General features: G+C 60.7%; 1 protein-coding gene across 50 annotated transcripts in view; it reads right to left on the bottom strand.

Annotated features, from left to right (window-relative positions):
* TCF3 (transcription factor 3) overlaps positions 1-12883 on the bottom strand; it is a 32833-nt gene that overhangs the window by 4154 nt on the left and 15796 nt on the right. For 8 of the 50 annotated variants that reach the window (XR_014057207.1, XR_014057203.1, XR_014057201.1 and 5 more), the window contains exons 4-18: positions 11475-11548; positions 11179-11257; positions 8462-8529; positions 7205-7334; positions 6902-6951; positions 5593-5695; positions 5350-5513; positions 5139-5268; positions 4773-4831; positions 4594-4672; positions 3793-3866; positions 3279-3440; positions 3084-3186; positions 746-875; positions 355-590 (exon numbers count right to left, since the gene is read on the bottom strand). Coding sequence is in view for 32 of the 50 variants with exons in the window: in XM_081502673.1 (XP_081358799.1) it covers positions 355-590; positions 746-875; positions 3084-3186; positions 3279-3440; positions 3793-3866; positions 4594-4672; positions 4773-4831; positions 5139-5268; positions 5350-5513; positions 5593-5695; positions 6902-6951; positions 7205-7334; positions 8462-8529; positions 11179-11257; positions 11475-11548 (1641 nt within the window). In the remaining 18 variants the exon portion in view is untranslated. Of the gene's footprint in view, positions 1-354; positions 591-745; positions 876-3083; positions 3187-3274; positions 3441-3792; positions 3867-4593; positions 4673-4772; positions 4832-5138; positions 5269-5349; positions 5514-5592; positions 5696-6901; positions 6952-7204; positions 7335-8383; positions 8530-11178; positions 11258-11474; positions 11549-12883 lie in introns of all 50 variants that reach the window. The other 42 variants (XM_081502678.1, XM_081502676.1, XM_081502692.1 and 39 more) reach the window with 17 other exon arrangements.

The raw sequence follows: 12883 nt of genomic DNA on the forward strand, positions 1-12883 counted from the left end.
AGGGTATGGTCACTGGGGGAGTGGTCACTGCAGTGACAGTCAGGGAGAGTGGTCACTGTCAGGGGAAGGTCACTGGGGGCGATGGTCACAGCAGGGAAGTGGTCGCTGAGGGACGGGTGGTCACTGCAGGAGAAGGAAAGTCAGCGAGGGGTGATGTCACAGCAGCAGAGAGGTCTCTGCAGGGAAGTCATGGGATGACATCACTGCAGGGGGGAGCTCATAGCAAGGGGTGACATCACTGCAGGGGGAGGTCAGAGCAGGGAAGGCCAGGGGAGGTCAAGGCAGGGGAGGTGGGCTCCAGGAAAGGGGGGGCGAGCGAGGGCAGTGGAGGGGAGGGAGCGCGCCCCCACTGACCTCGCACCTGCTGCTCCAGGTTCAGGATGACCGACACGGCCTGGTGCAGGATGAGCAGTTTGGTCTGGGGCTTCTCACTGTTGAGGTGCAGCTGGCACATGCGCCCCAGCTCCTTAAAAGCCTCATTGATGTCTCGGACCCGCAGCCGCTCCCGTGCGTTATTGGCCACCCGGCGCTCCTTCTCCCGCTCAGCCTTCTGCTCTGGGGGGAGAAGGTCGTCCTCGTCCTCGTCTGGGCTACGGGGCCGGGGGCCAGAGGAAGACAGTGAGGCAGGGCCAGGCGTGGGCCCGCCGCTGCCAGAGGAGCAGGCGTCCCAGGAGTGTGAGCGTGCACCCCTGGGAGGCCCTGTGCACGTGTGTGGTGGGCCCGTGGGAGTGGGGGAGAGTGGCACCTGGTCCGGGTGCGCGGAGCCTTGAGGTCCTTCTTCTCATCCTCGGCCGTGTCAGCCGCCACGTTCTCTTCGTCCTCTTGCTCTTCCCGCTTGATGTCGGTGGTGCCCGGGGCAGTGCTGCGCCCGAGATCTGCAAGAGGCAGGGGTCAGTGGGCCATGCGGAAGCCCCCAGAGAGCCGGTCCCCAGCCCCGCACGGGCATCCGTTCCCAGACCCTGAGGACCAAAAGACTGCTTGGGAATAAAGTGCATGGAAATGTTATGGCCACTCAGGGCTGGAGAAGTCTTCTAAAACACTGAAGCACTGTCCTTGAAACAGAAATCCATTAACTTGAATATATCCAACTTAAAAACGTCTCATCACCAAGAAAATAAGCAGCTGAGCCACAGAACAGAGACTCCTCACCCATAAGCGGAGAAAGGAAGGAGTCTCAGTGAGGGGAGGGTGGAGCGTCTAGGGAGCAGGCAGGGCACTTGGGCAACACAGCTGCTCCATCACCCCGAATGGAGGAAATGCCGTGGGTCTTAGCACCGGTCCTGGGTGTGTGACCTCGGGAAAACCCTCTGGCCTGACCTGGAAAAAGTGGCCACACACAGACCCGGAAATCCCAACCCACACCAGGAGACACTGCTCAGAAGATTCTGGAAAGTGCCAGCACAAGGGCCCAGGGTGGGGAGGGGCCTAGTGTCCTGTGAGGCCGGGGTAGTCCTTGCATGGGTGGGAAGGCCACCCAGCAGGATGGCAACATAAACCAGCCTGCGGCTGAGGGTATACAGCTGCTTGAAGCCACTGTGGGTCCCAGGAAGGTCTGGGCTGTCCTATAGGAAGGGGTGACACCCTGGGAAGAAACTAACTCAGGCCTCTTGGCACTGCTGGCATCCCCGCCAGACACCCGCCCCTCCTCAGGGTGATACCATGGGTGTGGAGGAATGAAATCTAGACGTCCAGGAAGCACAAATCAGAGCCAGGCTGGTTCTGGGGGTGAAGGTGTGCAGGCAGGCATGAAGGTTGTGCGGTGGGGGCCTGCCTTGTCAAGTCTCCATAGCACACTATGTCACCTGACAACATGTTTTTCACAAGGTTGCTGAGGGCGGGGTGGGTGGAGCAGCCCCCATGAGATCCAGGACCCCAAACCCCAGTGGGCAGCCTGCCACAGTTACCCTTTTCTGCTGACAGTCTGCCAAGTAGACGGCTGTCCTCTGGCTGACTGTGGGACACGCAGCATGCTGCCACTCCCTCAGTCTTGAAAGAAACCCTCTTGACCTCGCCCCCCTCTCGCTACTGCTGACTTCTCTGCTTCCCAGAACAGTTAACACCCCAGAAATCCACTGACCTTGCCCCCCTCACCCTGGTGGGGTCCTCAGCTCAGTGTCTGACACAGTGCGCCCTCCTCCACAAGCCTCAGTGCCCACCCCAATGCACAGATCCAGGATCTGCCCCGTCCACACTCCACCTGGGACCCTCAACTCTAGCACGTGCCAAGGACGCCTAGATGCCACCTCCAGACTGGAACCCCACCTCATATTCCACATCTTCACATCCTTCAGAGCCCCTGGAAGTTGCCCCTCATGCCCTCTGCCCAGGCTGGTCCCCAGCAGCCACCCACACCCTCCTTCCTAGAGGAGCAGTCTCTTCTGCCCCCAGTCTGTCCTCCCAGCAGCAGCCACCAGAGGGCGCCTGTGAACACCTGAGCAAAATCCCAGGCCCTCTGTCCACAAACCTCCAGGCTCCCACCTCCTTGGTGGTAAATGCCCAAGTTCTCCCATGGCCCACACGGCCCTGAACCACCTGCCTTCCCCTCCTCCCTCTCTCCTCCTGACTTGGCTCCAGCTGTTCCTCCAACATGCCAGGCATAGTCCTGCCCCAGGGCCTTTGCACACACTCACCCTGGTGCCTGCCTGCTCACTCCTAACTTTAAAACTGCAGACTCTGCAGCGCCCCTCTCCCCGCCGACCAACTTTCCCCCTAGCATGTGTCCCGACACGCTCACTTCACTTCCGACTTCCACACAAATCACCCCCTTTCTATGCTCAATCTGTTTTGTTCCCCAGCTCCAGAAGCAGCAGTGCCCCCACCCCAGCCCTGTGGGACCCCAGGGTCAGGCCCAGTAGGGCTTCTCTGGCAAGGCTGAAGGTGGCACTGATGTGGAGAATACATTCCTCTGCCCCCTCCTTAGTACCCTGGGGCCTCAGTTTCCTCAACTGGAAATGGGGGTAGACAGTCTTGAGCCCACACAGGAAGGTTGGGTGGGTGATTCTGAGCCCCCTTTTCCAGAGGAGGAACAAGGGGTCAGCCCACTGGTGGGCCTTTCAGCACAGGCAAATGTTGCTGGGACTCACCACTGTAGGAGTCAGGCGGCCGGGAGAGGTCGGGGAGAGCCACATGGTTGTGCATGAGGCCACTGCTGCTGGACAGGCCGTCCTCCGAATGGCCACTTCCTACCTGTGGATGAGGGAGGTCATCAGTGCCGGCCTGGCCTGTGCAGCCCACCCACCACCCATCCTCCTCCCAGGTCTGCCCTAACCAGCACTTACCAGGCCTGCATGCCGCCCACCCAGTGGCATGACAGGGCCAGTGAAGCCCGAGGTCAGTGCCCCGTGGCCAGGCAGCAGCCCGTGCATGTCACCCGCGGTGCCCACGGCGTGGCTGCGGAGCACGTGGATGGCCTCGTCCAGGTGATCCTCCACTTTGCTCTGCTGCAAGAAGAGCGGGTGAAGGGCTGGGAACAGCCGCCAGCGACCTTGCTGACCACTGCCTTGGACCTCATCCCCAATAAATTAGCTGAGACGTCCATTCTGGTCAAGGGGCACCCGTCCTGTCACACATTCTGCTGTTTCCACCACACCTAGGGCTCTTACAGGACATGGTTTCCACGCCCTGTGAGACATCACGTGACCACGGCAGAAACAAAATGCTGAGCCAACCTGCCTCCCCCATCAATGGATCTCCTCAGGCACCCGTCTTTGGAACAGGTGTTCCTGTCTGTCCCTGTGCACCTAGCCCACACTCCCACCATGGTGCACCCGCCCCAGCTCCCAGGACGCTCACCAGGCCATGGAGACCCCCATCGTAGCTGGGCGATAAGGCACCAGGGGCTCCTGGTCGGGGCCACTGCGATGTCCCTGGGAGGGGCAGGAGACATGCACGTGAATGGGCACAGGTTTGGGGTGTGTGCCACGCAGCCTGACACAGGAAGAAGCAGGGCTGGACCGGGAGTCCCACACTACAATGCTCAGACTGGCCACATGGGGGCTCCCACGCCCGCAGGTCGGTCTAAGGGCCTGAGCCTGGATCTAGGCCCAGCTGACCTGGCAGCTCCTAGTCTGGGGTGTGCACCCACTGGGTAGGTCACATCGTTGCATCTCAGTTACCACTTCTATGAAACCCATGGGGAAGGAGGCTCCTCCCAGTCCCGCTGCAGCTAAGCCCTGAGAACACCATACAGGCCTATGGGTACTGTTAAAACTGCCCACACACTCCGGAGCCCTTGGTCCTCTCTCCTCCTCGGACCTGAGCCCCGTTCCAGAGCCCAGCACGAGGCATACAGTGGGTGTCTAACAACTGTGGGGGTGAATAAATGCCAACATGCCCATGTCTGCTCTGGCTCTTGTGCACCCCAGACCTCTACTGGATCCCTCTGCCTCTGTAGTGCTTGCAGTGCATGGAGCACTCCCTCCCGGCTTTGGCTTGTTTTGTGACCTGAGATCCCCCTCCTCCAGGCTGCCCTCCTTGACAGCCTGGGAGACAACCGTGGGAACATGAGCTGAGGCAGGTGGTCAGTCCAGCTCCCCACCCAACTGGGGCTGCAGTCACCAGCCCCGGCCCCCTCCCCCAGCACCCAGCACAGACCTGCCAGGCCCTGTGGGGAGCCCACGGGGGTGGAGGGGCTGGAGGAGAAGTTATTGCTTGAGTGATCCGGGGAGTAGATCTGTGATGGGACAAGGAGAAACAAAGAGCCGCCAGGTGGCCCGTCAGGGCCAGCTTCTTGGGGTCACTGGCTCAGCCACCCACCACATCCCACATCTCACCGAGGCCAGCGCCTTCCCAAGGGCATCTCCGGAGCTGCTGGATGTGGTCCCACGGGAGCCTGTGAGTGGAGAGAGGTGAGGCCCCGGCCTGGCCCTGGGCAGCCCGGCCAGTCGGGGCTGCTGCCGTCCAGCACTTGCCTCCGCAAGGCTCTGGGGCCACATGGGCTGCAGGGCTCTGCATGAGCAGCACCCTTTGGGGGCCTTAGTTTCCCCAGTGGGGCCCTCTAATGAAAGATCCACTTTGAAACAGCCGAGGGGGGGCTGAGGAGCCAACGCTAACAATGATAACCAGCACCACAGTGATAATGATAACGATACCAACAATGCTGATCTTGAGCCCGTGGGGGTGGGGGACAGGGGCTGTACCCAGGAGGCTGTCGGCCCCACTGACGGGGGGCGTGTGGCTGGAGATGCTACTGTAGGTGCCTGCGGGGCCCGAGAAGGTGGATGCGGCTGGAAGCCCGCCATTCACCTCTGCTCCGTGCAGCTGGTAGCCCTGCGGGGTGGGAAGGATGGGTCAGAGGGGTCACACTAGGGCACTGCCCCCCACCTGCCAAGGGCCACCCACAAAGCTTACCATCCGGTCATGCTGGTGCAGGCTGCCAAACCCGCCACTGCTCCCCACAGAGCTGCCGCCACCTGCCGGGAGGGGCAGGGGGGATGAGCCCCCGCCCAGCATGGGCCCAAAGCCCGCCTGGCCTGGGGCACTCCAGAGCTCAGCAGAGGGGTGGAGGCTGCCATCTGCGGAGAGGGGGATGGTAAGTTGGGTGGGCACAGGGACCCCCGGCCTGCTCCAGGCAGCCTGGGTGAGCCCCCATACCTGCCATGTAGAAGGGGGAGGGGTAGGAGCTGCCGGGCGTCTTGGCGGATGGGTAGGCCGTGGGGTCCCTGCCGTAGTCGTCCCCTGAGCTGGGGGGGTACACCTGCAGGGGCCATGGGCATGGTCAGGCAGGAAGGACTGGGGCTTAACTCTGTCTTCCCTCCACCCCACCCCCCTGTACACTGTACAGCTCCAACCCCTCCCTCCAAAACTGTGGTGGCCAGTGTCTGCAGCTTTGCTGGTGTCATCACCTATCTGCAGTTCCTTCTTCACCCCACCTCCTGCCCACTCTGCAGAGTCCCAGATTCAGACCTGAGGCCTTTGTAGACTACACCCGTCACCCCCACCCAGACTACCTTTTCCCTCCTTAATCCAACAAACTCCTACTGATCCATCAAAGCCCAGCAGTGTTGTCCCCAGTGTTGGAACCTCCCTCAGATCAGCCCTGATTACAGGAGACCTGGGAGCCTCAGAGGCAGGGCCCTGGGTAAACCTGCCCCAGCTGCTCCGAAGAAGTAAATGGCAAAGGCCTTCTAGGATCAGCACCAACCCTGATTGGCTGACACTGTTTGGAGAGTGCTGGGATCGACTGGCAACATCTGCCCCAGCAGTGGAGCAGAAAGTGGGGAGCAAGTGATGAGTCAGTGGGGATGGAGTGGGCTCAGGGGCCTCTCACTCTGATGTTCCAAATGTGACATCATGAGATGAGACTTAAAACAACTTCCACTTGCTTGCCCCCCACCCCCAGGCTGCAGGATTTCAACCTCGGATGGTCCTGAGCCTGGAGTGGGCTGGGTCAGCCTCGGGGGCTGTGCTGGTGGCCAGTGAGGGAAGCAGGCAGAGAGGGCAGTGGCCAATCCAGGGAATCCGGCAAATTGCCTTTTCTCCCAGCGTGATTAAGTCGAGGGAGCTCAGTACTGGGAGCCACTGACTGCTCGGCACCATCTGCCTGGCCTGGCTCCCTGCCAACCACAGGCAGAGGAGCAAGGATGCAGGGTGGCTCCAAGCCAGGCACAGGGAGCAGGAAACCCTCTGAACTGCCCCCGTGATGCCCACCAGCTCCTGCTCCCAGGACCCCTGTTTAAGCCCTTTCTGAGGAGCCTCAGCCACAGGAGACCACTTATTTTAAAACACAAGGGACGCAGGCTAGACCCAAGGAAGGACTTCCCGACTCCCTCAGAGCTGGGGCCTCAGGGCAGAAGTCCCCCGAGCCCCTGGGGCTTTCACCAGAACCCATGTGGGGCTGGCCCACCCTGGGGGTTGTCACAGAGGCACTCAACCCATGGGGCCCATCTGTCCCACGACTCACTGAGGACGGGAGGCCAGGCGGCACCTTCCGGACCTTCTTGGGCTGCGAGTCTGTCGGGACAAGAGGAGTGAGAACCCCGGCCTGGCTCCCACCCTCACGCTGGTCCTTCCCACCAGACTGTCGCCAGGGGTGGGAGACAGCCTCCCCCACCACCCACAGGTCAGAGAGGGGACCCGGGGGCTTTTCTCTACTAATAGAACAACTCAAGCCTCTGTCCACACACAGAACCCGGGGGGCAGGCATGTGGACTTCATAGGATGCGACCGCTGGGCCTCAAGGGGACTGCTGCCCTGGCCCACTCACCCAGGCTGCTGTCCGTTGCTCTCCGCCGAGGGTGCCCAGAGTAGGAATAATACTGGGACCCGCCCTTGACGCCTGAGGGGGACAGTGGCCCTGGGCTGCTGAGGGCCAGCTCACTGGGGAGGAAGCCCACCTGAGGGAAGGAGGGGAGGTGTCACCAGTCAACCCCCACCCCCCGGCCTGGCCCCCCAGCCAATTCTGGCTAAAACAGTAAGTGCAAAGGCCGATGCCAGGTCCTGGGGTGATGGCGACCTGGGAAGGAGCTCCCTCTGGCCAGCACCTATGGAGTGTCTCCCATCAAGGTGTGAATGCAAAAGACAAAGAAACACCGTCAAACCTGAAAACACAGCTCCATCTGGGCACTAACACACACAATTGCGCCTAGGGAGTCAGCTTGGTTTACTTTGCATGTATCCCTCCACCCTGGTTTTTTAAGGCAAAGAGTTTAAACTCACAGACACTGGTATAAAAATGGGACTTTTCCCTGGAGAGCAGGCATGACAGGGGCTGAAGGCCCACAGCTGCAGCCTTAGGCTTCCCATCTGTAAAATGGGCACGCCAGCCACTACATGGCTCAGGGGTCATTGTGGGGACTGACGGGGCCAGGCAAGGTCTCCCCCAGCAGGCGTCTTGGTGCCCAGCAGGCGTTCTGTGGCTGTGATAGCTGCCACGCTAGCTGCAGCTTGCTGTGCACATGGGTGGTGCTGAATGCAGGAAGGCCTAAGACTAAAGCCCCCAAGGGGTGGGGGAGAGGGCCTAGAGAGGTGACTAGGACAGGAGACCACAGGGGACCGCTATGCTGGGTCCCTGCCCCATCAGCCTTGCAGCAGAGTGGGCAGGGGTGACAACTTTGCCCAGGCTGGAAGCTGTGGGCCGGATCACAGGGCTGGGCTGGCCTCAGGTTCCCTGTCTTCCACTTGGGGCTGGGTGGGCAGGTGTCTCCTGAAGCCCCTTCAGCTGTGTAGGGGGCCCGCAGACTGGACCCAGCCTCTCCTCCACACGCACCCGGCCTGGTCCAGGGCCCTGGCCTGTTTTAGCTGCTGCTGGCGAGTGACCAGCAACAGCTCAGCCAAAGCAGCTTCACAGATCAGGAGGAAATCAGGATGAATTTGTTTAAAATTAAAACTAGAGAATATGAGATGCTGACGAGAGATCAGGTGCCCCCCCCCAGTCCCTGCCCACCTGCACCATCCCCCAGTCTGGAGTGCGGGGTTCTCCAGGCTCTGCAGTCCCACGTCCTCCCCGCAGACACTGCCTCACCTGAGTCAGGCTGTTGACCCCAGCATCTCTCCCGAAGGCAGCGTATGCGCCCCGCTCACTGCCCTTGCCTGGGGAAAGGAAGGAGGGTCACCCGGAGCTGCCTGCACACAGTAGGGACTCCACAAGTGCACAACACTGAGAAACATGGTGGGACACTGCTCTCCCTGCAGGGTAGCAAGGGCCCAAGGGACAAGCAGGGGTCCAGCCAGATACTGCCCCCAGATAACCTGCAGAGTATCCTGCAGACATGCCAGGCCTCCCTCGTCTCACCCCCCAGTTGGGACAGCACCAATTCGCCCCACCCCTCCAAGCTTCGGTTTCCTCTGTTCAAGGTCATGAGGTGTCAACTCCCCAGAGTGCTGGGTTCCCAGGGGACAGGCTGGGGTCCCCACTGCTGCCTTAGTTCAGTACCCAGGCTCCTTCGCCAGCCCCTAGCCAGGGTTAGCTAATGAGTGAGCAAGCGACGTCCCTGGGGACGCTAAGTTAGGTGACTCGGTGAAGGGGTCCTCCCTCTATGTGGGTGGGCAGGCTCCTGCTGTCGGGGGACAACCTGTCAGAGAGAACTGCTGGTGTGAATGGACTGCTGCAGCAGTGTACAAACACCGGATTGTGTACACACTGTACACAATCTGTACTGTACACCTGGATCCAGCCTCGTCTGAAGCAGGTCCGTGGATCAATCAGTACCTGGGCCATTCAAGTCTGTTTCTGACTTTTGTTGAGCACTAACTTTGACTGAGAGTGGACCTTACCCAGCCCTACTGTCAGTAAGGAATCAGAATGTTTGACTGACTAACATGCTGCTAAGTCGCTTCAGTCGTGCCTGACTCGGTACGACCCCACAGACGGCAGCCCACCAGGCTCCCCCGTCCCTGGGATTCTCCAGGCAAGAACACTGGAGTGGGTTGCCATTTCCTTCCCCAATGCATGAAAGTGAAAAGTGAAAGTGAAGTAGCTCAGTTGTGTCCAACTCTTCGCGACCCCATGGACTATAGCCTACCAGGCTCCTCCATCCATGGGAGTTTCCAGGCAAGAGCACTGGAGTGGGGTGCCATTGCCGTTTCCTAACATGATTTATTCTCAAATTGTGGGAGGACTCTCCCTTTTATTTTAAAAGGACAATTCCAAGAAGACTTCTGGAACAAACGCTGTTTAGGGGGCAGGCAGAAGGACCACGCTCCTACCAATATGCAGATACCCCACAGGCCGCACCCAGCAGCTCAACCTCCCATGACTCCTCCAGGGAAGCAACAATGGGCCCATATAGGGATGAACAAACTAAGGCCTGGAGGCCAGAGGGACTTGCCCCACAGTCTAGAGAGTGAACTTCCTTCCTCCCAGGGTGGGTGGCTGTGGGAAGCAGAGCTGGCCAGCCCAGACAGGGCTCCGGGCACCCGCCCCTCCACCCCCCATCGAGTATGGGACAGGCACTAAATAGGGGGTATCCTGCAAGGAAAGATGAGGAGGCAAAGAGAGGAAGTAGAGGTTCTGGAATGGAACCTGCAGTGACCAGAGCCCTGTGGGTATACAGCAGGTCCCTAAGCCATGCACCAGGCCCCTGCATCAGGGCAGGACCACCAGGGCTCATCGAGGAGCCGGTCCAGGTTGGGGGCCACACTGGAAGACTGACCCCACCCCCAGGGCCCTGGCACTCACTGCCCACGCCCCACCACGGCCACACCAGCCCTGGTCCACAGGTGAGAAAACCAAGGCCCAGGGACGTGAGACCTTGCCCACATCACCACTGGTTCCCTGGGCGTGTCCTGGGCTCCCTGCTGCCCTCTCTGAGCTCCTTGGCCACAGGAGTGCGTGGCGGGCATGGACACAGCTGGGCTCTGGGCCCTGCCGACCAGGCCAGGCCGTGGGAACTGCCCATGTTGGAAGAGACTGAGGAAGGAACTGCGAGGGGGATACTCTGTCGCGGCAGGTGCAGAGGTAACCCCAGGCCCCTGGGTCAGGCCCTACCTCCCAAGCTGGGAGATGCACACAGACACCCGCTGGATACAGCAGGTGCTGGACGCTGCCCTCCCCACCCCTCTTCCCAGGGCTGTGCCCAGGCCACACTCACCCATCTGGCTCCTTCAGTGTATCCAGCCACACAGGGCTTGACCCCAAAGCCCCCCTGCCCTGGCTGCCCCCTGGCTGGTCGGCTGGGGAGCCCCAGTTCACTCATCTCCCCAGCAGCCGCCAATCCTGCCATGACCCTTGGCCTGGGAACCACCATCCACCCCCCAGCCCCTCTCAACCCCCAGAGATGCCAACTCCACCATCAGCCCCAATGCTTCCCTCAGAACAGGGAGACCAGGGCTCACGGGGACAAGGGTCCTGGGGGCCGGGTCCCTTCTTGGTGAGCAAGATGGGGGTGGGCCTTCAGGTCTGGGGTGCTGCAGAGTAATCACTGCCAGTTCTCGGAAGGCTCTGTGACAACTCCATCCGGAGGGTCAGGAAGCCAGGGCTCAGGGTGGGGGACCCTCGTCCAGATCCTGATCCCCAAAGTCAGGACGTGGGTGCTCCAGGGAGGGCGGACGGGCCTCAGCCAGGTCCTCAAGTGGTCAGGACTTCACCTCCCAGCTGCACTTGGAGGGTCCTCACCCTTGTCCTCTCTCTGGATGGATATTCTGGAAGCCCTGGCACTCAAGTACACTGACCACCTCCCAGACCAAGTGGGTGTGTGGGGAGGGGTGGGGAGCACAGGTGCCACGCGTGCAGACACTCACCTCCGAGCCCGGGACCCAGGAATGCAGAAGAAGGGAGGCTGCTGTGGGACTCACCGAAGTGGGCGCCATCACTATAGGTCTGCGGGGAAACAGCAGGGGTGAGGGAGGCACCCCTGCTTCAGGGCTGGGAGACAGGCTTGGGGAGGCGGCTGGGTCAGGACACGACCCTGCAATGCAGAGCCCAGAGCCCCTGCAGACCAGGCTGGCATCCAGCGTCACTGCTCTGGGCCCATCTCCCCATGCAACCCGACCCCAGGGAGGGAAACCAAAGATCCCGGCCTCTAGCGGCCCCTTACCCGGCCGGGGTCGAAGGAGGAACTGTCTTGCTCACTGGTGCCCCATGAGCCCGAACTTGGCCGGTCCTCGAGACCTGTGGGGCAGGAAGGCAGGGTCAGGGGCCTCACCTGCCCACTCCACACCAGCCCCAGCCCCTGGCCAGAGGTGAGGGGTGGGGTGGCCCTTACGCAACCTGGGATGCTTTCCAGGCCGTTCTGACCCACCCTGGAGCCTGTCCAGATGCACCCACCCCACTCTGCCCACAGTGACACCACCACCAGTGGCAAGCACCTTGGGTATGCAGGTACCAAGGAGACCAATTCCACCCATCTAGGACTGGCCCCCATCCTGTCAGGACAGATGGAGCCCTTGACCGGTCTCTGGGCCTCTCAGGGGGTGGGGGTGGGGAACAAGGGATGAGCTCTCATCTCCCCTTTCCTTTAGCTGCCAACTCAAAAGGTGGGGCCATGCCTTTGTCGAAAGGAGCAGCAGCAGCAGCCACCACTGACTCCCCGCCAAGCACAGGCTGGCGCCTGGGAAGGTAGAATCCAATCCGGAAGACAGGAGCTTGCCCCACTCACCCAGCCCAAGGTGTGGCAGGGGTTAACCACGGTTGGGACTGGGGACAGGGACCGTGGATGGAGGGGCAAGCAGGGTGGGGCCCTTATCTCCCTGAACACTCGCCAGGCATGGCCCAGGACTCTCCCCAGCTCATTCAGGGGTAGACAGCACATGCTTGAGCTTTTCGTGGGGGAGGGGTGGGTTGTCTCCAACAGTGCCCATCAGGGGCCACAGGGCTCAGGGCCCAGAAGAGCAAAAAGGAGCAGTCCTGGGGCCCCTCCCACCTGTGTCTCAGTTTCTCTCCTCAGTAAGTGGGGTCATGAACACATCCTACTTTGCAGGACTGGGGGTGTCCACATCTGACACTGACTCAAAGCTCCCCAAGCTAGGCTGGGCGAGAGATGGGGGGGAGGGCCGTGCCCAGCACTGCAGGCTGTGCCAGGGGACAACCCCTCCCCCTGCCTTGACCCTGCATGGTGGACATCCAGAACACCCTAGCCGGAACCTTTACCCAGCCCTCCTTTGCTCATCTGTACCAGAAACTTACTTCAAACTGCAGCCTCCTATTTTGGTGCCTTTGTGTTAATCATCTCCCCTGGAGAATTGGTGTTTAATCACTGTCTAATTTGCATAATTGTGCATATTAATCTCCTGGTCTGATGAATATTCATATAGCTCAATTAAGATTTTGTTTTCTAATCAAAAATTTCTAGTGTGATTATGATGCGGGGCTGAGACCTGCCAAGGTGGGCAGGGTGTCACACAGGGAGCTCCCATGGTCTCCATGAATCCACCCGGCATTTGCCGCCAGGTTTGGGGTGTCTGTTCCCCAAGGCCCTGGGCCTTCACTTGGACTACAGGAACTAGA

This window comes from Giraffa tippelskirchi, chromosome 6 (assembly GCF_054371585.1).
Source record: "Giraffa tippelskirchi isolate mGirTip1 chromosome 6, T2T-mGirTip1v1.2.pri, whole genome shotgun sequence".
Taxonomy (NCBI): domain Eukaryota; kingdom Metazoa; phylum Chordata; class Mammalia; order Artiodactyla; family Giraffidae; genus Giraffa; species Giraffa tippelskirchi.